General features: G+C 46.3%; 9 protein-coding genes across 9 annotated transcripts; 7 read left to right on the top strand and 2 right to left on the bottom strand.

The window, feature by feature from the left end:
- Positions 1-756: 756 nt before the first annotated feature.
- N7447_002376 (uncharacterized protein) lies at positions 757-1,659 on the top strand (the record flags this gene model as incomplete). The annotated part of the gene is made up of 1 exon (XM_057226651.1): positions 757-1,659. One exon carries the CDS (start codon positions 757-759, stop codon positions 1,657-1,659), a length of 903 nt encoding a protein of 300 aa, XP_057090667.1.
- Positions 1,660-3,160: 1,501 nt separating this feature from the next.
- On the bottom strand, positions 3,161-4,664 carry N7447_002375 (uncharacterized protein; the record flags this gene model as incomplete). The annotated part of the gene is made up of 2 exons (XM_057226650.1): positions 3,161-4,098; positions 4,160-4,664. The coding sequence occupies 2 exons, from the start codon at positions 4,662-4,664 to the stop codon at positions 3,161-3,163; spliced, it is 1,443 nt and encodes a 480-aa protein (XP_057090666.1).
- A 1,360-nt stretch (positions 4,665-6,024) lies between these two features.
- On the top strand, positions 6,025-7,398 carry N7447_002374 (Rieske [2Fe-2S] domain protein; the record flags this gene model as incomplete). The annotated part of the gene is made up of 1 exon (XM_057226649.1): positions 6,025-7,398. One exon carries the CDS (start codon positions 6,025-6,027, stop codon positions 7,396-7,398), a length of 1,374 nt encoding a protein of 457 aa, XP_057090665.1.
- Positions 7,399-7,673: 275 nt separating this feature from the next.
- N7447_002373 (uncharacterized protein) lies at positions 7,674-8,330 on the bottom strand (the record flags this gene model as incomplete). The annotated part of the gene is made up of 3 exons (XM_057226648.1): positions 7,674-7,783; positions 7,850-7,957; positions 8,039-8,330. 3 exons carry the CDS (start codon positions 8,328-8,330, stop codon positions 7,674-7,676), a joined length of 510 nt encoding a protein of 169 aa, XP_057090664.1.
- Positions 8,331-10,248: 1,918 nt separating this feature from the next.
- Positions 10,249-11,818, top strand: N7447_002372 (uncharacterized protein; the record flags this gene model as incomplete). Its single annotated transcript, XM_057226647.1, has 2 exons — positions 10,249-10,617; positions 10,670-11,818. 2 exons carry the CDS (start codon positions 10,249-10,251, stop codon positions 11,816-11,818), a joined length of 1,518 nt encoding a protein of 505 aa, XP_057090663.1.
- A 1,223-nt stretch (positions 11,819-13,041) lies between these two features.
- Positions 13,042-14,406, top strand: N7447_002371 (uncharacterized protein; the record flags this gene model as incomplete). Its single annotated transcript, XM_057226646.1, has 3 exons — positions 13,042-13,132; positions 13,182-14,044; positions 14,098-14,406. 3 exons carry the CDS (start codon positions 13,042-13,044, stop codon positions 14,404-14,406), a joined length of 1,263 nt encoding a protein of 420 aa, XP_057090662.1.
- A 1,897-nt stretch (positions 14,407-16,303) lies between these two features.
- N7447_002370 (uncharacterized protein) lies at positions 16,304-18,048 on the top strand (the record flags this gene model as incomplete). Its single annotated transcript, XM_057226645.1, has 3 exons — positions 16,304-16,989; positions 17,064-17,580; positions 17,635-18,048. 3 exons carry the CDS (start codon positions 16,304-16,306, stop codon positions 18,046-18,048), a joined length of 1,617 nt encoding a protein of 538 aa, XP_057090661.1.
- A 503-nt stretch (positions 18,049-18,551) lies between these two features.
- N7447_002369 (uncharacterized protein) lies at positions 18,552-19,880 on the top strand (the record flags this gene model as incomplete). The annotated part of the gene is made up of 1 exon (XM_057226644.1): positions 18,552-19,880. One exon carries the CDS (start codon positions 18,552-18,554, stop codon positions 19,878-19,880), a length of 1,329 nt encoding a protein of 442 aa, XP_057090660.1.
- A 2,162-nt stretch (positions 19,881-22,042) lies between these two features.
- Positions 22,043-22,417, top strand: N7447_002368 (uncharacterized protein; the record flags this gene model as incomplete). Its single annotated transcript, XM_057226643.1, has 1 exon — positions 22,043-22,417. The coding sequence occupies one exon, from the start codon at positions 22,043-22,045 to the stop codon at positions 22,415-22,417; it is 375 nt and encodes a 124-aa protein (XP_057090659.1).
- Positions 22,418-25,484: the final 3,067 nt, after the last annotated feature.

Below are 25,484 nucleotides of genomic sequence, written 5' to 3'. Positions count from 1 at the left end.
GCCAATCCCACACCTAACTAGTATGCGTGGACCTGGAGACGGCTCCCGGAACCCCCCGAAATTGGCTAGCAAATTGTAATGTCACCTCCGACGAGGATAGACCCTTCTGCAGACAAAGTGACCAAGCGCTGCCCATAGTTAGGGTGCGGTAGCGTGGGTAGGGGGCGGATCAGACAAACCCCAACTACATAGTACACGGCAACGATCTCCGAGAATAACAGCGGCAACCTGCTAACACCCAGACCCGACTTCATCAAACCGGCTGACATCAGAATCACTGACACCGACACAAACGGGATAGGCCTGACCGTCTTGTTCTCGCTTGGATATTTATTTCTAGACTATGTCTCGGCAACTAGGGCACCCAGCCTACAGGTTTTGCAGTCTCATTTTACATCTTCGTTTGTGAATAGCGGACATGTGAGTATCCTTTTCGATCAGGATACGGCCTATGCAGCCGAGCTAATGGGTATCCTACTCGCACTCAGCCATATTAAAGATGGCCTGGTGAGAGAGAGAGAGAGCTTGCCGCTACCTCGATAGCCCCGTGGAGCATCTGCGGGATGAGCACTGCCTGGTATATACTTCTCATGGCCATGATGTATACCCTCCACGTTGACCGCTGACTAAGTGTTCTGGTTCTCCAGGGGTAACGTAATCGGTAAGCGAAACCTTAGGTTTCAACCCACTTGCCCTGCCACGTAACGTAGAGGCCATGTCGCTTGCTTGTAAAGAGAATAGTTCTTTTTGCTTACCATGCACCTAGATCATAAGATCCCCTGGAATACAGTGTCATCACACTTCGCCTTCATAAAGGACAACCCATGCATACGCAAAAATGATTTCGTCATCCATGATAGCTTAGCTGATCGTCAATCCGCCGAGTTTAACTACTTCACGCGGACTCTTATTTCCACCATTGAGGAGTTCTCAACCACAGAGAGAGCCAAATACCCACCTCCTGACGATCTGCCAACATCTGGCCCTCTATATGACTCGTCTATTCTACCCGTCATCGAAGAGAAGTACCAGCTTGGACCACACGAGACTAACTCCGCAGTATCAAATCCACTGTGTGAGGAGTTCCAGGATGTTGACTATTGGATAAACCAAGCCCCTTATGGCACCTCTACTGGGTATCTAGCCGATGCAGTAAAAATGCTCATTATCTCGAATGAGATACTCGCTCTGTTACGTCTTGCAAACCACAAGAAAGTCCCACTAGAAGATCTAATCAATCTAGGATGGGGTCACAGCTTCGGTGTGACGCATGTTGCTGACGTGGCTCTGGAAATTTACATGCTGCTGAATATCGCTGCTTCTGTCAAAGCCAGTGCGAAACCAGGATCTGTGAATGATACAGGTTATCTGACAGAGACGCAGCCGTTCAGAAAGTTTATTGGTTGGGGATTGGGCGACTTTGATTTTCCAGCTCAGAATATACCACATCGGTTGTTTTGGAATGCGAAGGGCATTTCTGATCGTTCTGAGATCCCATCGTGGGACCCACTGAGCCTTGAAAGTGATAATGAGAGGAGGGACATGAAGGAGTATCTGAAGATGTGCTTTGAACTGTTGTATCGATATGACCTTTTGATGAAGGAGATAGGGAGGGACCCTGAGTGGAATGAGAAGATCCTAGGGATACTGCGTATATAGGGGCAAGGTCTGTTACTATGGGTGAGACAGGGTTCTGCTTTATTTGACCTCTATTGTCACCTTATGCGCATTGGGTTTGAATATGTAAGTAATTTAGAAAAGAAAGAGCAAAAGGGTGGCACAGCACCTGGCACAGCACCTGGCACAACACCGTCCGTTAACACCGCACTACCCATATTTATTAAGTAATTTGGAGGTTATCATAAGTCCACCAGTCAGGTGATGACATGCGTCCAATGTAAATAGGGAGGGCTATGCTTCTAAGGTTACAGGTGGAAAGGCAGCCGTTTCTGGCCTCAAAAGTGGTCATTTCCGGCGTCACTTATATTTTAGTTGGAAATGCTCGTCGTAAAGTCTCACTACATACCAGCCCCACCCGGGGCGCGACGGCTACACAGGATCACCACTTCCCCAGAGCTATCATTATCACATCTTTCATTTAGTTGTTCATTAACTTCAAGTCCGTAGGAACGTAGGAACTTACTTAAAGAGAGCGTAGCTAAGGTGGTACAAGTACTAGACAATGTCTAAAATGGTGAGGATGGAGAGAAAGACGGTTATGTTGCCCAGCAGAGCGGAGCGGAGCGGAGCGGAGCGGACGAGAGGAACGAAGACAAGAGAGAACCATAGTTCCCATGAGTCCCCCACCGCACACATAAATGGCCTTAATGCCTACCGTAGGTGCTTCCAATCTCTCAGTCATCACTCAGATACTCCCGAGGTCGGATTTCTCATCGAGAACTGCGAAACGTCATCTTTGCCTCTGAAAAACCTCAGTCGGATTATCTCCTACTTTCCGATAATCTGACTAAGTGGGCCAACGTTTACAAATATTGGAATGCAATAATTAAAGAAAAAGCATTTGTCTTGCTACAAACGCATTTGTGGGCAGTATAAAATAACGTTACGACAATACCGCATTCCTATGGCATCAGGTCGCTGGTTAGTTCGCTTAATTGGATGAATTTCTCTTGCCTCTTAAGTAATGACAAAATAAAACACTAACAGTGAATGAATGCTCTTAAACGGTATTATTAGAAGGTATGTAAATGTCAGATGGAATGGGTGATATGAAGATAAGTGTTTGACCAGTTGCACTTAAAATCTGCAGAGACAAGCAAAAGAGAAACTTCCCGACAAAGGAAAACCTCTCTATGAGAAGATAGATTAGTGAGATGTCTGTAGTGATATGAAAAGGAACATACTGTGAGAACACCTTTTAAGCATTAAAAATGTGTTCAAAGTTACGTCAGTTGTGAAATGACCTGCAATATCTGACATCCAGGCCCACCTATCAGTACAGCTTCGGAAGGCTACTCTTAATCGGTGGTTCAGCCGATTGGGATGGCCGGTGTAGATTTTAAGCGATGGATGAGCCCGGAGGCTGCTGAGAGGGCCGGTACAAGGGGTATGGGGATACATAGGACGGTGCGGCGGCATGGTTGGGGTTGGGGATAGTTGCTGCTGGCATTTCTCGGCTGGTTGGGAGCGACCGAATCGGCTAGGAGGGATTGTCATTCAAGAAGGCCAAACGAAGATGCAACGGGAGTTGTACTTTCAATACCACGATTTTGCTTGGGTGCTCTGCTTTGGAGGCCCTTTCGTCCAGCCTGTCGATCCAAAGTTTCAGAGTGAGCCAGCGGTGGAAGACACCGAACTTTTCAACGTAGGCCTTCTCAACATCGCCCGGTAGCTTTCCTGCGTCTACTTGGCTCTTAAACCAAGCTGGAGCGTGCTCCTTCTCGTAGTCGGTGAAGTTGTTCCGTGTTCGCTTTTGTCCTTTCCGTCGCTTTCCTGCAGAGGAAGATTTGGGTTGTGGTTTATTGGGCGTATCGACCTTTTCGTTCCACATTGGCAATTCTTCGCTAAGGTCGATGGTCTCGATTTCTGTTGGTGATGAGGTAGTCTCGGTCTTTTGCTTTTTTGAAGACGGTCGCATTAGGTCCTCATTGCCATGGAGCTGGTATTTCGCTGACACGTCTCGTTGGGAGTGCTGGGACTTCTGTGTATCATCCTGGCATTGTATGACCTCGGGCCTTCTGGTGCTGAGAAGTCCAGACACCGAAACTCCCGTTTCATTATCATATGGTTTCTGGTTGCTTTTGGCGATGAGTTTCCAATTCTCTTGTTGGCTTGGATCCTCGTCAACCGTTTCATTGCCATAATCCTCAGTGTCATGACATATCTGCTGCGAGATATCGCCGGGGGCAGTGAAGGGGATGTCGGATCCGCTTGAGACACCCGAGCTTTCGGATGAACTGCGTGCACGGATATCGTGCGTCTCAACAGATACCGTGGGACGACGTGACTCGTTTGGGGTAGGATACTGTGATCCAGAGGTCTGCGGTGTACGAGACCTTTTCAGTGGGACTCGAATACCTTGAAGCTTACTTCGGCGTTTCTTCAGTGACAGCTGAAGTCGCTTCAGTTTCTCCACATCTGTTTTCATTAGTATGTCCCCTGCGACCTGCCTGTGTCAGAAATTTTGGGAAATACGGACATTTGATATTCTTGTCGATTTCTTCCAAGATATCTGCCTCTATGGCCAGGGTGATTTTCGACTCTCGTTCAGCGTCGGCGGAACTTGGCCAGAGGTAAGAGTTTGCCGGGAGGAAACATCGATTGAGTAAAATACTTTTATGTAGGGATTCATCGATCTGAACGCGGTTTCCTTGGTCATAACAATAGTAGGAGCCATCACTTTGCTTTTCAAAACTGCCGTGTCGGAAAATGTTGACCCAGCTGATTGAGGGACCATTCTCGGTGTCAGATGAAGACGGAGAACGAATACCTAATGTTTCCCTTAGCCGTGACTCGATTGTGTAACTCTCGAGTGGCTCGTCTGAAAAGTACTGGGTGAAAGTCTCATCGTTGTCAATGACGGCCTGGTAGGACTGTATTAATGCGAGGCCATGCTGTGGCAGGGACTCGAATTTTTGAAGCTGAGACTGGACGCCCTCTCGATATGTCCCCCATTTGATCGGATGGTTGGGACCACCCTCCATTTTCAGGCAGTGTTCTGTGGATAACTAACATTAGTCCTTATTAAACCGTAGAGATTTGGTTAGCCGCGTCTCACCTAAGGCAGAGTAAAAATCGTCACTTGTGCATGCAGGCCTCTGCGTATTGAAACTGAAACGTGAATTGAAATGTGAAAAGGTGAACTCTCGAAAGACGAGCAGAGTGATGAGTAAACACTAGGAATTATTTCCGACCTTTTCAAATCCCCCTGTCGCAGAAGATGCTCAGGTGCTCGTAAATTGTGAAGGCAGTCGTCACTGGCGTAATAAATACCAGCAATGAAACCACGTAATTTTCAACCACGCACACTATGTACATAAGCTATTCAAGTCAATCCAAGTGAATTGATATGAATAGCCTCTAATAGCCTAGATATTATAGGAACTTGAATAATAGTCTTCTTAATTGAGGGGAAAATCCGCGACGCACTTTTCCGATCGCAGACGCTATTAATTGACATTCATTGAGACCAGCAAGCGAGGCCCACATTATTGTTCGGGGAACTAGGCGCCCAAAGTTCCGCTGTAGTTTGCCGCTCAACACTTAGCCTGTTTTTTTTTTCAGTCTCGACCTCAAAAGGAATTATTATAGGCGCCACCGGTCATGAGTGACAGCTTTAGCTTTGCCATAGTGCATATCAAACCTGATGACTCGCTAAAATGCTCCCATTTAACAAGTGTGCCTTCACCGCTCTCTAGCTACTCATTTTTCAATTAATCTCAGTGTTATAACCCTGAGCTATATGATTGGTTAATATAAGTTGATTTTTTTTGTACGCCTGCTAAGTTTTTCACACTGCCCCTACAGAGCCTCGTAGTGGTTCCTAATTAAATACAGTTTTCTTTTTTACAGGTACCTTATATGTATGTACCAGTATAGTAGCCGTCGAATTTCTCGTATCCATGACATATTAATTACATGATTTACACTAAAACTGCTGACGGTAGAGACCTGACTGGCGACCACGGATGCCTTTGCGAATGTCTTTTTTCATACAAGTGTATGTACCATGTACTCTGTATTTTTCATCTCTCTACCTAAAAATCCGAAGTATGAAAATGGTAAAATGGGTGGGATTGGACAGGTCGCTTTCCCCCTTGGATAACAAGACAAGGGATGCAGCCTGGAGATTATATATTGAGTATCCAGGAAGATAGCGATCAAGCTTAGACTAAAAATTAACATACATCCCCTAGTTAACTATATAAGTTCTCCTGTATAAATGCCACCGAAAGGTGGGGCCATAACACATTGTCACGTGATTATTAAAATCAATCGAGGCGAAAAGCCTCAAACCCGTCGAAATACGCCAAACAGACTTCAAGCGACGTTTGCCAAATCAAAATGTGGATTAACTGCGGAAAAATATCCGACTTCACGCAAGCGCGATACGTGGTCCGCCTGACCACAGGCAAGAAAGTCGTCTTGTTCCGGCTACCGACGATTGACAAATCAAATTTAAAATCAAACGAGACCAATGACGGTTGGTCATACTACGCCATGGAGGCAGAATGCCCACATGCTGGTGGCCCAATGGCCGACTCCTCGGTTGACATCGAGGACTCGGCGTATGTCGTGTCGTGCCCGTGGCACGCGTACGATTTCAATGTAGAGACTGGCGAATCGAGCGTCGGTATCAAGGCTTGCACATTCCCTGTGGACGTGGGTGGCGAGTTCGTTGCTATGGATTTCCCCGTTGAGGACGGAGTCAGTGTTGGGCTTGATAGTATCGACCCTGTTAGTGAGAAAGTCAAGCTCAAGCACACGCGATCTCCGAAAAAGGCCGTTGCTGATCTCACTGCTGCTCTTGCTACTGTTTCTGTTTCTGCGAGTCCAGAGGACACAGGAATGGCGACTTATCTCGGCGACGACGCGACACTGTGTGACTGGGCTGCCCACGTTCTCAATACTGCTAACCCAGAGCACAAGATCGAGCTGGCTACGCATCTTTTCTCCATTTTTACTGCGAGAGAGGCATCCGATTCGCCCATGCCGCTTGGCAGGGGCACTGTCGCACCGCCTGACCAGCCACCACGCGAGAAAATGGAAACTGTTGACCCGGGCCAGATGCCGAAGGCAGGACGAGGCGGGACCTTGAAGAGCCGCATCGCTATGCTCCATGCGCTAGCCAATATCGAACTATGGGCCATCGACCTGGCTATTGATATCTGCATCCGCTTTGCGACGTTCCAAACAGAAGGGACATCCCAGGAACTTCCACGCGCATTCTTCTACGACTGGCTGAAAGTCGCGAACGACGAGGCTAAGCACTTCTCCCTCCTCCGTACCAGACTCGAGGAGATGGGAGCTGCATTTGGTTCGCTCCCCGTACACCACAGCCTGTGGCTATCGGCGACCGAAACCGCGTACGACCTCCGGGCGAGAATCAGTATTATCGCCCTGGTGCATGAAGCACGAGGTCTGGATGTCAACCCCATGACGATTGAGAAGTTCCGCAAAGCTGATGATGGTGAGAGCGTGGAGGTACTGGAGGTCATTCACAACGACGAGATCACGCATGTTACTACAGGTCATCGATGGTTGACGTGGATCTGTGCACAGGAGGGGACTGATCCTGTTCATGTCTTCCGGTCTAATGTGCAAAAGCATTTCAAGGGTCCGATCCGGGGACCATTTAACGAAGAAGCGCGATTGCAGGCTGGAATGGACAAGCGCTATTATGAGAGTGCTCCTAGCGCTGGAATTGCGGCTTCGTGACCGGGCGCGACGATGAAAAGGGAAACGCTTTACGTTGAAACATGATGTCACGCGGTTGATCGGCTCTACGATCTTTTCTCCTGCTAGTGTGTTTTTTTATTTTTTTGATATCCCCGTCTTGAACTAGCAGAATGTACATAGCAAGAAAGCAAGCATTTCATATTCATTATTCGCTGAAAACGCAGCATTAACTAGTAAACATTAGGTCCTCCTGACCGTCATTGAATGCCATTAATAGGGACCATATCACCCCAAGCGACCGTGGGAAATATTTATTAGATGTATTCGGTCTTTAATTGGACCCTGGAGCAGGAGGAGGGGATGGTGGCTTCGTAGAAGCGGTTTAGGTAGAATAGCTGGGGCGCATTGTGGAACCAATCACAGACTGTTTTGGAGATGTTAATGTCATGGTCTCAAAATGAAGGTGAAAGAACAAAGACGAAATTCTTACCGAGCCAGCCTCCGAAGCCGTTCTGTTCCGACCATTGGAAGTTGTTGCCCTTGATGGAGTATCCTTCGCTGCCCTCGCTGCCAGCGTTGATAACAATAGGTTCCCAAGCTAAAGTGAAGGAAAATGTGAGTTAGTTCATATTGTAACGTAAGACCGGAGACCTTTTCCAAGATATGTGGCGATACTGACAAGCATAGTTGGTATCCCCAGTGGCGATCATTCCCCAAGGGAATTCAGACTTCAAATCGAAAAGTGCGTTTGTGCCATTCAGATAGATAGGACTGGCCGTGCCAACATCCTTGGTGAGAACTGCGTCATTGAGACCTGCGCCCGTGTGGTAGGCATAGACATATAGGTTGTTGTGGTTCGCATTGGTGGCGCCGGTAGACTTAAGGTGGAAGCGCTTTGACTCCTTGGCAGTATCGACAGGAGCTGCGATGACAGTGGTAGCCAGCAAGAGAAGGGAAGTGAGGAAGTTCATCTTGAAGTTTGATGTTTTGGGTGAGGTGGAGGGTTTAAATATTGGAAGTCGGAGGTTGCAGGTTAACAGTTGAAGGTTAAGAGGTTGGAGGCTGGGTTTCCGAGTTCCAATGTTGAAAGGGGAAAAGTCAGGAGGGAAACTAACAATATTTATATGCACGGGTCCTTTTCGAGGGGATTTCTAGCCTGTGGAGATACACATCCTATAACATATCTTTTACAAGAGATTTTCTGATTACTTGCCATTTAGAGAATTGACAACCCCATTTCTGCATAGCCCCTCCAGTCGGAGGTTTACATTGTGAATGACCCGGGGAAAGAAACATGCACCAAGACACGGTTAACCCCGTCAATATCTGATATTGCACTAATTGCTGAAGGTCATGATGTCAAGAGACCTGCTAAAACTGGGTCTGAACCAGTGATGTGATGGGGTGGCGAAAATCTTACTTCATCTAGACTTAGTGTCGGGGTTGCCACGAACTACTAAGAACTAGAGAATTGGCGGCGGGGATGTGAGACATTTTTCTATTTATCTTTGGGCATCTATGAAAATTAGGATGTTCATCGCTGTCAATTGTAATTTTAAGGCTGAGACATCTTTTGTTTTCTTGAAATTCCATTTGGTAAAGTGGTAACAAAAGAATAACAACATATCATATGATCGCAAAACATCGTGGGCTGAGACAAAGAGGGGATTTACTGTAGGCTTCTGATAGCTTCGAATTGATTGGAGTTTGAAACGTTCCCCAGTCCGCAAGTTGCCTTCGTTAGAACTCTACGATGTAAGGGTACAATCGCACTGCATATCTCAGTGTTTTCTAAGGTTACTCCTGTAAATCCCAATTTCATGGTATGAGATCAAAAGTAATATCGACAACTATTGAAAGGTTAATAAACTAGTTCCACAATACCAAGGCTATGGTATCATAGCTTATTTTGAGATGAACTGAAGATAGCTCACTACATAAACGTGTTGGCTCTTACATTACCCTATCGGACGCTAGCTCTTTTTTTAGACCCCAATTAAACTTGTGCATTGTTAAGATCATGTGAGGCTATTATGGTTTATTGTGGTCTAATATTCAGCCCCTATACTGGGGTCAACTCCACGCGAGATCGTGATGTGCAGTCCCAACCAAGGTCTGTTCTATAGCCAAGAAATCCGATCTTGTTGACGCTACAGGGATAACGTCATTAATCTGTTTGAAGCTGCACATGTGGTGCGACCCTGCAGTGATCAAATTAATTGCATCGGACAGATCACAATCAACTCGGTAGTTCTCCGTCCTACGTAGTGTTAGCATTCTGAAACAAGATTGTGCCTAGGCATGCTTGTGGACCTACAATGTACAATAATACAGGCAACTTCCTGGTCCGCCTTCCTCTGACTAAAACCATTTGACCTAAAACCTGACAGTTATTAGTCCGTTCAAAGTTGTCTCGCGTCTCTAGCTCACATATCCGTATATAAGGCCCCCTAACTTAATATGTAAGAATTCCATCTAAACCTATGTCTTCTCTACTCCTACGAAAAGCATTCTTGATAAGGCATATGAACGATATTTTCGTCCAATGCAGCTAACGCTCTGTCGACCCATAAGTTAGGCGAAGCAATACTTCAAAGATTAGAATTGTGAACAATAGCTCCACGAGATAACCGGTAAGCCCTACAACCTACAAGAAGCCCTCTTAGCATAGCACAAGCTTCTCCGTACTACGACAATAATAAGAAGTAAACTTAATCATAAACAGAACGTGCCGCCCCACCAAAACAAACGCACCAAGACTTCCCTAAGGTTTCACCTGCGCACATCTACTTGGCGCGGAGGCTGGGATAAACCCCCGACATCGGCTACAGGTCATATCTCTACGGCCATGTTTTACTTCAGCCCTGCAGTACTCTGAGATGTCCAACCATGTTTTTAAAACTTGTGGCGCTGTTCTTGCTGACCTACGAGTCGCTGGCTGACATCCCTCCCCTATATCGATCGCGACCATATGATATTGGTGCGTTCGACCGATGGCCTCACCAGCTGTACCACTCCAGCAATGCTATTGGACCTATCCTGAACGTTCTTGAGGAAAACTCACAGTGTTACAATGAGAGCATTTACACTGTTGTGCCATACTGGGGAAAGCAGGTGAACATTCCGGGAGTGATGCTCCTCGATACAAAAGGTTATCTCGTTTGGCATACTACCGGGTATGTCACAGCAGACATACAATATTTTCAAGGAGAGGACTATATTGTCTCCCTATCTGAAGATTCAAGCTATTACGCATTAGTAAGTTTTCGATTGGCGACATTGTAATGAGAAAGGTTCTAATTTCCTTTAGATAAACTCCCGCTACGAGGAAGCTTATCAAATCCGTTCAGGCAACGGTTGGCAGCTTGATGCGCATGAGTTAACCCTGAGTTCCTCAGGGACTGCACTTCTAGTTATCAATGGTGTCTTCGCGGTAAACCAAACAACCTTCGAAGCACCACTGGGAGTCGATTTCATTCTGGATGCAGGGTTTCAGGAGATCGAAGTCCAGACCGGAGAGGTACTATTTGAATGGCGAGCTTCAGACCATTATAGCTTTGAGGAGTACTATCATCTCCAACCGGGTGATGGTAAAACCGAAAAAACCGCTCCTGATTTGTTCCATGTCAACAGCATCGAAAAAGACGATCTCGGCAATTACCTCATCTCCTGTCGAATGATGAGCTCCATTGCCTACGTGGATGGTCAAACAGGCGCTGTGATCTGGAAGCTAGGAGGAAAAGCAAATATGTTCAAAGACCTTTCCGGTGGCGCCGCAACAGCCTTCAATGGTCAGCACCATGCCCGGTTCCACAAAGATGGCCAGATTGTTTCCATTTTCGATAACGGGAACTGTCCTGGTCGTCCAGTGACAGGTCCAACCCGGGGTTTGACACTGGTCCTGGATATAGAGAAGATGACTGTGCAGTTGCAGCATGAATACATCAGTCCGAACAGTGTTCTCACGGACAACAGTGGATCGATGCAGGTCTTGGATAGCGGCAATGTGGTTCTAGGTTTTGGTCCGAATGCGAACTGGGCTGAATACGCCTCGAATGGATCTCTGCTTTGCAACGTTCATCTGGGCCCCGAGACATTCTTCAACAGCGGCGAAATCCGTACCTACCGGATCTCGAAGAGTCCCTGGGTTGGTCATCCTCAGGGCATGCCTAACATTGCTGTGGACGGTGGACGGGTGTATGTGAGTTGGAATGGAGCCACAGAAGTGTTTATGTGGTCTTTGAGCGGAATCGATATTGAGGCTGCCTGGGGAGAATCAGTTTTCTTGGGGACATTTCTGAAAGATGGCTTTGAGACTGAGATATATGTTCCTACCAGCCCGACGTGTCGATATTTCTTCATCAGCGCTCTGGACAGAGCCGGTCAGGTTCTCGGGTCGACCCCTACAGTGCAGTGGCCTGCTAAGTTTAGACAAGGTATTGTATACCAGGGTCTTTGAAGTTCTGTATGGAAAATAATCGAAGGGAGTCACTGCTCTTCGCCAACAATGTTACTGTCTTGGCAAATCTTGGCAATTAAGGCTAGATGCCCCTTTGTTTGTCTTCTCTTTCATCTTTCATCCTTACAGTCCATGTGTGATGCCCTTGATAACAAAGTGACAGTTTGATTACCGAATTACCCATACTCTCCAACAGAACAACGCTTTTCCGTATCCATTTATCATGTTTTATCTCCAGTAACGCCCAGCGCCTTCCATTTTGGAAACAAAGAGATTCTTTTTCAATCCCTAACCACATGATCCACTAAAAACGATATCGACGAGCAGGAGTTCCTCACCTACAATGAAAGTATGGTGATTATGACGGATATACCAGATAATTACCATTGCAGTGCGGGATGGGGCTTGATGGACTGTACATACATTTCCACTTGCAAGACTTGCAATGAAGACATGATCACGTCGCCTTAGAATATATGTCAACTCTCAATGATCATCAAGAGTCCACCGGCAACATCTAAAAATGATAGAATGTCCCAGCTTCGGGTTTTCTATACCATTCTTACGGATATCATTCACCGGTCTTGTATTATTACATGTCCATACAAAGCCGCTGTGATCTTCGAGAGTATTGGGCTGCTTATTTGTCTTAGTGACGATCTTCCGCCAGGGGCAAGATGTAAATTATCGTAATCCTCACTAAAACTGGAAAATTACTATCTATAAACCCATCTCTATCCTCCTACATAGCTTGAATAATTGGACAGCTATTTCCGCCATAAATCGTTAAGTTGGGATGTTCAGGGGAAATGTCTCCCGCAGAGCCCCTGAACCAGATTGGAACTCTACACACGCAATAATTTATGGACAGCGAGCCCTTCAACTACTCTCGGATGGCGACGGATAGCTTAAGCTGTAATTGAAAATACTAGATCAAGTGCTAGAAACATTCAAAATGCTGTTTTGACACTTCACATAACTCGACGATTCCAGGACCCACAGTTGAGCGACCGAAATCTCTTCGCGCCCCTGACGCGTTATCTTATTGGAGACCTTGTCTAGGGTGCTAGACATCTATTATCTTTATAAGCTCGGAAATCCCAGAAATCATCTTAGAAGCTCTTTATAATCAACAATCAGCTCCCTGGACACGGGTTAGTGCGCGCCCGTTGGATTCCATTTGACAGGATTAACAAGATTAGCATCTGCCGTACTAAGACGTCATGGATCCCTCTACATACACAGATCCCCAGCTCACCTATCAAGATCGACTGGTGATTGATGCCATTGTTGAGCCTCAACCCAGTTCAAGTGGTAATACACCTGCATTGTCGATCAAATACCCAAACTAACAAACATGCAGGCAAAACAAGTGCACAGCCATTGGACAAGCTGAGCACCGAAGAAACAATCCAAAGGCTTCACAACCTCAATGATCCTTCTCATGTAGAATTTGATCCCACAATCTCCCAGTTCTGGGATACCCCGCTGCTGCGGGCCAAGCTACCCGCGCCCATCCAGAAGTACGTGCTCACGCCATACATCAACTGGGCCAAGGGCATCGTGCGATACCAGACCGACGTGGTCATGGTAACGCATCTTATACTTTACTTCACCACTATTGTCCCAAGTGCTGCATTCCTATATTACAGATTCTCTTACCTCCACGGTGCTCTGCACTGGCTCATGTCAGGGTTTTATTGCGGTGCTTTCACGCTGATGAAGCACCAGCACATCCACCAAAATGGAGTCCTGAACTCATCATTATATCTGTTTGATATGCTTTTCCCATACCTACTGGACCCAATGCACGGACATACATGGAACTCTTACTACTACCACCACATCAAGCACCACCACGTCGAGGGTAATGGTGGGGACGATCTGAGCACAACAATGCACTACGACCGCGACAGCATCCCCGACTTCCTGACATATGTGGGCCGCTTCTTCTTTTTCATTTGGCTGGAACTCCCGATGTACTTCTGGAGAAAGGGGCAGTTCAAGTATGCCCTCAAATGCGCTTTCTGGGAGGTGGGTAACTACGTTGCCATTTATATGCTCTACAACTACGTCAACACCCGCGCCACCATGTTTGTGTTCATTCTCCCGCTCACCGTCATGCGCGTGGGCTTGATGGTCGGCAACTGGGGCCAACATGCTTTGGTGGATCCAGCCGACCCTGATTCGGATTATCTGTCCAGCATCACACTGATTGATGTTCCGGTGAGTTTCCATCAGCCTGGTTAACATGTCGAACTAAGACTGACAAATACCAGAGTAACCGATTCTCTTTCAATGATGGCTACCACACTTCTCACCACCTGAACCCGCGCCGCCACTGGAGAGATCACCCTGTCGCTTTCCTCAAGCAAAAGGATACCTATGCCAAAGGAAATGCCCTCGTCTTCCGAAATGTCGATTATATTTTCATCACTGTGAACTTACTTCGGAAGAACTACGAATATCTGGCTAAATGCCTGATCCCCATCGGTGATCAAGTCAACTGGACCATGGAAGAACGAGTGGAGATGCTACGTCGACGGACACGAAAGATTCCCAAATCGTCTTCGAAAAAGAAGGAATAAGAGACGTTAGCTTTTGGAAGTTTCTGCCCGATAGACAAATTTGTTCCTGGTTCCTGCATTCATAAAATAGTTTATAGATATTTTGTATCGAATATATTTTACTGACACCCGTGATCTCGTTTCGCTCAAAGGACTAGGTTTTGCTATTGTCAGGAGCATTGGAAGTCCTGTTGTCGTGATATATATTGGCAAAGTCGATTCAAATCGTATGGATAATGATCCTTGCCTATTGTCTATTTACAAATCTGTCTAGCTAAATAACAATCAATGTTTTCTTTGCATCCGTTTCCAACCACACGCAAAGGTAGGGATGAATGGGTCTCATAAGATACTACATAATATTTCATAGTCGCATACTTCGATGATCATTAACCACACGCTGATCATATATTTACTCCAGGACCTCCTTCTTTTTCCCTTTACTACGACTCAAAGGTAAGACGGTCACAGCAACGACCACATCGTAGTCGCCTTTGATACGAGCTATTCTATGTTGAACATATCGATAGTCCTTCGAAGCAGCTTTACGAAATAGTTACAGAAGATGTGACTTTCTACGGAGCGGTGGGGGCACCGACTGAATCCTACTTTCTACAAGTCCACATGACATCGGGATCATGGAGTATGCATAAATGTGTGCACACGCAACACGGCTGGTGCACGATGGCTTCCTTGATGAGCGGTTTCTTTTCTGATTTTGGACCATAGATCAACCCTTGACACTGTCAACACTCATTGGAATCTATATAAAATTTAATTATATGAACCCGCTTGGCATAACCTAATTAGGAAACTCGTATGGGTTTTTTTTCGGTTGGGTTAGGGTTTGGAGTTTTTTTAAGGCCGCGCTTACTACGGGTTCGACCCGTTTGCGGAGTTTAACTAGCCAGTCACATAGGAGCAATATGCTAATGTCTACCTATTATCATACCTAATGTCAAATAGGACATAGATTGGCTCTAAATAAGAGATTAGCAGACCATAACATCTGGAGGCTAAAACCACAGTTGGGATGCTTGCAGAGATTTCAGTTGGTGTGTATTTCTTTAGACAAGACGAATATGGGGAAGTTTTATTCTTCCATGTTCATCTATCTCTGCTCAAAGCCTCGACAGTAAATGCACCCCTTATTCCAATCAGGACTCGGACCGGCAAGAAGAACATTCATCCCACTGTCGCCTTTCTGACCTTATGTGCTTTTTGGCCCCCGATTTTTTCTTATATATTGGAGGTATTTATTTAGATCTAATGGGCCAATCGGCTGATTCATGCCGAGCCCTGAAAACCGCTGCAAAATACATCCTCCACCGCGGAACATTATGAAGTTAGCGTAGATAGAATTGGGCTGAATCGGTACCAACGAAGACACCACCCTGAAATTTGTTTAACCGGATTCTCTCAAAAATAATTTGCCGTGGTTTGGTGCTTTGATATGCTCTAAACAATGTTACGAATCCTTGGATTAATACCTCGAAGCCTGGCTAAGTTTGTAGTTTAGATAGATTGACTACTATAGCGATAAACGACCACTACCCAGGACTCCCCCGATTCGAAATAATCTGACAGGAACTAGGGACCATGGAGAACATAGAGTGAAGGGTGATATTGTGAGACAGCACTCTATATCCATATGCTAAGCTACTTTAGGAAAGGATATGATTGGCACAGTTTCTCGCTCATTCTTGCACCTTGTGCTCTTCTGGATAATGCTATTTCCCCCAAAGATTGCACGCAGACTACAAAAGAAAGAGGATATTGTCAACCGTATACCAAATCCACTTTCCTGATTGTTGATAGCGGCAATTGGAAAGAGATATATATACTTCGGAAATGTCTAGAAGACTCATCATTAATATCGGAACGTATCAGAGCTACAATCTCAGTGTGGCCCAGTGACATGATTTTTACGCCTCGTTTGCTTTCCATGGGCGCATGGGCAGCGGTTGTCCTCCAAGCAGCCGCCGTCCCCCATGGCCCATCCTACTACAAAAGAGAAGAGGAAGCCTGTGGCCCAATCGCAAAGTACACGGCGAACCCTAGCATTGAGAAATGGAACCAGGCAAATACAGACGCCTGGCTTGATCAATGGTGGACTGTGAACGCCAACAACCGGACGACAAACGGGTTTGCCAATGCTTTTGGCCAGTACGCACTGGGCCAGCCCGGCTGGTCGTGCCAGAACAACGGCAACGACGGCAACTGCGATATTCCAGTTTGTGGCAATGCCCAGCTCAACTCTCTCGGCAACAACACCGAAGAGGCGTACTATGTGCTGCAGTCGCTCAACAACCTACACGGCTTCTTCGTCGGTCTGGACGAGTCGTTCAATATCCCTGCCATTGTCGCGGCCATGGATAACGATGAGATCGTGAATAACTTTTGGTATGACGAGAATAACTGGGATCCAACGATCCTGAAGCAGCTTCTGAACGTACTCTCCGCTGTGGTTGCCGTGGTTGCCGGTGCTTTTGCTGCGCCTGCTCTCGCGGCAGCTGTGGCAGCTGCTGTCCCCGGCATCCTGGGAGCAGGCTCAGCCATGGTTACCGGTGGAGTGAATGCAGCCGGTAATGCTCTTTCTTCGGCGTAAGTCCCTCCCTATCTGAGGGAGATCTTTGACAGAGATCTCTGACTATTGCTATTACTAACCTCCTATGTAGAGACTCGAGCGATGTCACACAGGCTAACCTCGGCCATATGATGGCGGAGGCAGTGAGATCTATCTCTGGCTCATTTATTAACATGAACAACGAGCTGATGTACGGCAATGGCTACGGAAGTTCTAGCGCTGATGTTCGCACGTACCTCAAGGGCGGATCCTGGGTCCACTACCAAGGACTGCAGAAGAACGGAGCTAAGGATGTGATGATCAATGTGATGCAGTCGATGATGATCAACTCTCTGTGGCGCATGCAGCGTGTGTTCATTCTTGGCGGTGGCGCCTGCGGCGACGGCCAGGGCATCGGCTCAGGTATATCCGCACCCGACGACAATTATATCTGCGACGAGAATGGCAAGGCCTGGTACCTATACTTCTGGCAGAAACAGGCCGGCATTGCGGGGGATGCCCCGAGAGGATGGATTTCTCGGCCCTGGGGATCCGATCGCATGGGCCCCAATCCTCGGTACGAGGCAGAGGGCGGCTCCGGTTCATTTTGGAAGAATCTTAAGCCACAGGTATGTGAGCTCGACACATGTACACATTCCATACTAACCTTTTCTCTTACCTAGGACGCCATCAAGTCCTCTCTCAAGTCCTTCCGAGCTGCTGGAAACAACTATACCCCGGAGACCTTTACCAATCGCGCGGCCGAGCTGTTCGCTGATAGCACTAAAATTCACGACGAAGGTGTGAACATGGAAGGTCTCTGGACCATTCCCGTGTGTGACATCGGTCAAACTACAAGCCCCGACTGGAAATATAGCCTGAAGTCGTCCATCCTTCGTACGTATGGGTGGGGCCATCATCCAAGCTGGTGCGGACCGATCTGTGAAAACGATCCGGTCAAGACGGCGGACTTCTACAAGGCGGCCAACTTCAAGGATGGCAATGCCAAGTTATTTCAGTTCATGTGTGGGAACAAAATCGACCCTGTTAACACTTGGTGGGATTGGACTACCGGCGAGACGAAGAATGGCGTGTAGAGATGGTAGGCAGAGCAGAGTCTCTTTACCATTCATTGTTGGTGATATGTTATTGAGACAGAGCATCTGTTTAGATGCCTGGCTGCCACTAGCTATTTAGCTACTTACCTTTTAGTTGTGTGTAGAGAATCACTCATTCTTCTCTCCTCTTTGTTCTCTTATCAGATGTAAATATCATTTGGCCTGGATTTAGAGCCCATTCAGTCATTATGTCTTCTTGAAATTTCCCTGATGAAGCTAGATGAATCATATTTGCAATGAATGTATTTCCTACAGCGAAGGAGCAGAAAGTCATCTGCGACTTTTAACATTAGTACCGTCACATGATGGACGAACAATCAAGGGGTTGATTAGTTCCTGCAGGGGAAGCTGCAACATCCCGGTCTTTGGTTTTGTTGAATTTTTATGATAACCATGACTACATCCCAACTGTGAATATTTAAAGGGGCCAGGTGCCATTAGGGTACAAAGACGCCACAGATCAGTCAGATCGATACATTGTGATGTTGTTGCTCCGTTTCGTGACGTTAGCCACATCGGCAGCCGGCTATGTAATCACTACTTTTCTCAATGACAGGGCTGCCTGTTATCTGTACCCGGAGTCTCTACGACACAACGGCCAGGCGATTGACGATGCACCGTCAACCCACCAAGCCTTCGATGTGTGCGGTCAGAATGGAGATGTCATTTTCACAAACCATGTTTTTCACATAAACTCAGTGATGAACACAACAAATCTAGTCAACTGTAACGTGATTCTGCAAGGAGAACTCCGTTTCTCAACTGAGATCGCATACTGGCTCTCTCACTCGTACGACGTCGTTTTCCAGAACCAATCAACCGCCTGGCTCTTCGGTGGCGAGAACGTCACCTTCCGCGCCGACGGCGGCTGGTATAATGGCCAAGGCCAGGCCTGGTACACACAGAACCAAAACCACAGTAACCAACCCGGCCGACCGATTAGCATCACTTTCTTTGAATCCAGGAACTTGCTCGTGGACGGTCTTCGAATCATCCAGCCCCAGTTCTGGGCAACGTTCATCACATACAGCAAAAACGTCTCACTCACGAATTTATACGTCAATGCGACTAGCAATGACCAATGGGGCACCGTGAACACGGATGGATACGACTCGTGGAACAGTGATACGCTTCTCGTTGAGAACGCGGTCGTGCAGAACGGCGATGATTGCATCGCAGCCAAAGGAAATACTACAAACCTCCACGTCAAGAACATTACTTGCTACGACAACTTCGGTATGACGATCGGCTCTGTCGGACAGTACCCGGACATGCCCGACTACGTCGAGAACGTGACCTTTGAAGACGTGCGATGCATCAACTGCATGGAAGGCGCATTCATTAAGACCTGGCAAGGTGTCACAAACGAGGATAATCTCAACAATGATGCCGGCGGCGGTGGTAGTGGCTTGATCAAGAACGTCACCTTTCGCAATTTCGAAATGACCAACGTCGCCCTGCCAATCCAGATCTCGCAGTGTATCTACACCGAAGCGGATGGTAAGTACTGTAACACGTCCAAGATGGCGATTGAGGATATTACCTGGTCGAATATCAGAGGTACTACGAGGTATAATGTCGGTGCGTCGATTTATTGCTCTGATGTTCACCCGTGTCCGGGTATCAAGTTTGAGAATGTTCATCTTGAGTCGGTCAATCACACCCTTGGCCTGCCGATGTATGGGACTACGCTGCAGGAGGAGGTTTATCAGTGTAAGAATATCATTGGCCAGGATGGATCTGGTGTTCCTTGCAATCGGGTTGCGCCGAACAACTATGGTCAGGTTGTGACCTCTAATATCAAGGAGTAGCTGGATTGCGTTATGGGGTCTTCAGTGGTTGGGGTCCATTTTGTACATATCACCATATTGGGTGCAGCCGAGCACAGTCACTATATGATCCCAGGTGTTTTGCCCCCTCCGATTCGGGATTTCGATCCAAATTTCGATGATAACGCTCTATGAAGGCTGTCTGTAACATGAATCAACAACACCGGCTAGCTCTGGTGAATGTGTCCAGCGACTCTAGGAACGAAAAAACTTAGGGTGATAACCCAAGGAAAACTAATTTTGGATACAACCTGCGAGATGCGGAGCTGTGAGTGAATCCTTGGGCTGTAGTGTGTAGCGGATTGTGAAGGCCGTAGAAAACTGGTTCTGGGTGATGAAAACCGGGATTTTGATGTGGCGACGCGACGGTGAGATTCTAGGAGGCAAAGAAATTGTGCGTTGAAGAGAGGCGCTTAGAGGCTTACTCATAAGATGAATTTTATTTTTTCATACTACTGAAGGATGTGTAGTGACTGAGATCACAAGATCAGCGGGCCGAGGCTTGGTCCGAGTGAGCACGCCCGTATGAAAGATTCTTGGCACTGAAAGCCAAGTCCACCATATGGTTCCAAAGCTTCCAATTGGGTTCACGCTGGGGGCTCCAACGCCTCATGTGACTCAGCTATTGTGAGAAGGCCCTGGGGTAAATTAGATCATTCGTCGCGAATATAGCGAAATTTGATGGAAAATCGCTCAATGGAATGATGAAAGGGTAGATCAATAAAGGTGCAGGATACGTAAGAGAGATGCAAAAGAGAGTCATTTAAGATGATAAATTATTAGTGAGGTCTCACCTTGCAGGCAAACTGCAAATCGCAAATGCAGGTTTTAGACACTGTAAAATCTCTGCGCAGTCATATGCCTGTCTTCTCGGCAGGCTCGATGGCGACACGCCACGATCCTGAGGTTGTTTACTTTTCCTAAATCGGTAATTACCAATCTTGGCGGGAGGACGGCAATCTGTTACCGCCAGCAGGCTAGCTGAGATTCTGCCTGCAGTATAAATGCAGTTTGTATATGAATACATCAGTATTACACCAATTCTATAAATAAGTTGAAGTAAATAATTCCTCTATTTCAAAAAACGATTCAAGACAAGATAACAGTAAAAAGAATATGTAGAGCATTGCAGATATTAAAAGCAGCATCTGTAGCTGGATGTATCGGATTCTAGTCCGCGGCACGATTTTCCTCATCTGTGAAGAATCCATACCATCCGGTCCTAAGCTTGAGAACCGGGTAGTGCTTTGATCCGGAGAATGGGGTTAATGCATCGTCATTTCCCACCGAACTATGACCGCCGCTTGCCACCAAAAAAATCTCTGATTCGATAGTCTTGGCTGTTTTTGCGACAAAGCTCACGAGCGCGTTTGTCGATTTCTTATTGGTCCACTGCTACTTTACCCACGATGTCGCCAAGTTTGCCCTTGGCGCCTTTGATGGCGCCTTTCTATGTATAGGTAAGGGGAAATTTGCAAATCATGTGGTTGACGTGTTTGTCAAGTTTGTTCAGTCACCTGAGAATCGAGTTGAAAATGCGGGGAACGTTCGGGCCGAGCGACGAATTGGATAAAATGATGACTCCTGTCTGTGGCAATGACTTCATATGCAATTTCTGTAAATAGAGCAGCTAATTAAAAAGCAGAAACGTAAATGTTTCCCAGGGGTCACTTGATCCATTTGCGGGATATTACCTAAAAGCTCGGTTTGCTTCGGGGAGAGTCTAACTGAATTCGGACGTTCCTTACGTTTTATGATCAAATCTGAGTCTAGAATTCCATGGTTTGAGTGATTTTACGTGATTCGAACTTGGATCACGATGTTGGTTGGTTAGAATTTTATTCTCATTTTTTCAAAGATCAGACTTGGTCCTGATGGCGTTATAATGATCTACCCGTGGGATATCCCCCGCAAAATCTATATAAAAGGAGAAGTTCCCCGGACTTGAGAACAACATTGAAAACAACATTCAAAACAACATTCAAAACAACATTCAGTTCCAAATCTACTTCTCCTACTGCATCAGATACTTCATCCTTCATCCACTACACAAGTATATGTGAGTAACACAAGAAATCACCCTATATTCAACAGCTACTGATACAATTCCTCAGTCAATGACCCAGAGTCAACCCTCTTTCACAATGACACTCCAACTCAACCGCTCCTCACAAGGCTGGAAGTGCGAGCAATGCGGCCTCCCCGGCGTGCGCGTATCCACAAGCTCAAGCTCCAATGATGCTGGCAGCCACGCATACTACAAATGCGTCCCTTGCAACCGTTCCCTGGGCCCTTGCCCCTGCACAACGCCAGGAACCAGAACAACCGTGACATGTTCATGCAGTGACAGCGATTCCCGTGCCGGATCACCAGGCCTTGACGAAACCCCTCGCGGTCAACCACTCAACCCACACAACCCCAATTCAGGGTTCGACGAGGACTGGGAGTCAAATTGCAGTCCCGGTTTCATGGTCTCGAAGTTTAAGGCTCGCGGCATGGAATTGCTTCACTGGCCTTGAGATTGATGCATTTTGGGTTGCTTTTTTGTCGAAATAGCGAGCATTGTTTAATTTATCAAGTGTTGATACTCGATCGTTGCCTAACAAGCAACCCTAAGATCTTGAGTAAAAAGTTCATATATATCTAATAACGTTGAAGAGTCGTGGCATTCAGGCCAGAATATAGAACCTTTGGGTACATACCTGTTAGTAAAGATGTAAGGCGAATAACCTTTACCTAAGAACTATAGACACAGACCAATAATAGAAGCTAATGTATTTCAAAAACTGGTTATTAATTACAACTTTAACGCCGTTTGTGTTTCAGACACTTATCTACATAGTTATACGTATGTTCTGTGCGACTTCACACAACATACATATATAACATGCAACATGAGAAGTTGAACCTCGAAACTTTCTACACAATAATTTTCCAAGGTTGCGGAACTAATCCGCCGTTCAACCGAGAGGTCTCGGCTGGCTATGTAGACGCCAAGCCAACGAATGTTCTATGGAAAACAGGATTAAGCCATACACACGCCACGCCGGGCCGGGTTGAGCGATTATATAATGGTCAGGTGATAACTAACTAGTTAGACAGTGACTCCGGGCCGGGTTAATTATGTCATAATTCGGCGCATGTATCCGAGGGTTTATTCAGTGATCAGCAAGGGGCAAACTAAAATGGAAAGGAAAGCCATGGAGCGCGGACCAAAATCCGATGTATATAAAATTCAAAGCCGCTGAAAACAGGCGGTGAGCCAGGCGGTCAACACTTTTAGTGGAAAATCTCATAGTTATGGCGCATGATCCATCAAATTGACATCATCCATCCTGTTGAAACCAGCCAGCCCCACTATATGGTAAGGTAAGGCAGCATCCTTGGTGATATGGATGATGCCATTTTTATTCTCAGGACAGCTAGCTAGAGATACTGTGGTGTCATGGGGGATGCAAAAAGGATGAAATCCTATGCTACCTAACTACTGGGGATAATTGCAGCGGTCAGGGCGGTCAGGTGGTTCTGCCTGTGGTGAGAGCTTGTATACACGTGATCCTGTGGTGTGTTGCCACTCCCTGTAGCTTGTTACCACTACCTTGCTAGTTTGGGTAACATTTGACCCAAAATGGGTTATCTCGACATCATTATACAATGTAAAAACCCGTTTTCCTCGTTGTCTTTAGGTACATCCGCACCTGGCAGCATGTTCCCAGCCGCGCTGGCTATATGTAGATAGCCGTGCAGGAATGTGACATGACGGAATTTGGCTCACCCATTTAGTTGAGAGGAAGAAGAGGAAAAAGAGGAAATATATGTAGGAAGCAGGATCAATAAAGTTAAAACATAGTTGAGGCAGGCACTACATACTGTATCTGCGGTAGTAATAAGTTACGTAGGGTTGGAAAGTGCTCCTGGCAAGTAAGACATAATTAGTAGGTGAGCAAGAAATTGGTAGCAAGTGATTAATAAGTCACTAAGAACATGAAGGTAGTAAAAATAGCTTTAGATTGAAACAAAGAGGGACCAAGACGAAATCTTGAAGCGTTGACGAGGGGTTGCAACAGAGTCTATAGAAGTCTTAGCTGAGGATGCATAACACAGCAAATGCTTTTGATTTCATTTCAAGCGCAGCAGTCATGACTATGGATTTGAAGATTATATGATTGCTCCACGAAAAATCGTCCTGAACACCGTAAATCTCCGGTAAGCCCGATACACAACCGACCAACTTTTGGGGTCCATCCTGCCATCGGCCAACCGATAGCTGAGGCTAGACATGTAATTCCCCCGACAATCCGACCATCCTTGAGGATCTCGTTTCTTGTAAATTCGGGTTCTCTTTTCCTTCAATGCCGCTTTCACTTTCCATGGCTTTTATCGTCCAAGGCACTATAGATATGGCGAAGCATGATCACCACCTTGTCACTTCTCATAGACGCAAGAAGTCTCGGGCCATGGTTAGAATAATGCTTCGATGTTTCTGAATATGCGCAGTGAATTGTTTTTCGTGTTCCGACACCCAAATATCCTAGAACCAGTTTTGGAATCGTTCCAGGCGAAGAGCCCAGCCGTTTTACCGGGAATACCATCAAGCTTTCTATCAAGAAAGATTCGAGTATCGGTGAGCCATTTTTTAGGTGTAGTAATGCAATACCAGTCATTTGATGTATAATCATTTCCATACTTGTATAGAAGAGACTGAGGCTTCTTTGGTAACTTTCGTTCGGTTGCGAGTATAGCAGAATAGGCCGGTGGTTTTCGATAATGCTAAGTTGAAAGGCCGGTGGAAGGGATGATAGGTCGGGACGATAGAGTTGGTGTATGTGATACACTTTTGCGGTTTCTCACCACTCGACCAGTCCTCTAGTGCCCACCCACACCGAAGGAGCAGAAGGCGTTGTCTTTAATATATCGATGAGTTGGTTGACTTTTTGCCAAATTTGCACTATTTGACCAGGATCTTCTTGGGGCGAAGGTAAAATGTTATAAACATATTTCCATCGATTTTTGTGCCAGGAAAGTTGTGAAGATGGTTGCGAATGGCTTCGATATTCTTCAATTCCCATCCTTAAGGCTGTGCGTTTTCTTGGTAGTAAGATTGAATCTTAGCCCGCCTGAATTACAGAGCTGTAAACGGGCTTTCCATGAACTGCAAAAATACCGTAAGGGATGGCGTAATAAATATTGATACGGACATCTCGAACATGTAATGTCACTGCAAATACATGGCTTCGACTGTAACTTGTAGAAAACAATACTTCTCTAGGTGAAAAGATCAAGTGATTCCAATGTGGCCAGGCACACCTCAGCATTTGAGAAAATACCGACGAAGTGAGAGCGGCAGGAAGATGTCTCCAATAACCAGATTCTATCGTACAGCAAAAACCAACAAAATAAAGGAAATGTCTTTCTACCGTGATATCTATCGATCCTTCCAATCTTTGTGTTGAACTTTCCAAATTTACCAAGCGCCAGGTGGGATTATTTGCATTTCCCTTCCCAAAGACAATGCTGTTTTTTTACCTAAGCCCAACAAAGACTAACTAGCTCCCTTGCCCCTTCAGTCTAGTAAGTTCGGGAGAC

This window comes from Penicillium robsamsonii (assembly GCF_028829455.1).
Source record: "Penicillium robsamsonii strain IBT 29466 chromosome Unknown utg000001l_segment0_segment0, whole genome shotgun sequence".
Taxonomy (NCBI): Eukaryota; Fungi; Ascomycota; class Eurotiomycetes; order Eurotiales; family Aspergillaceae; genus Penicillium; species Penicillium robsamsonii.
Note: the sequence above shows the minus strand (reverse complement) of the source record. Positions and strands in the feature narration are given on the sequence as shown.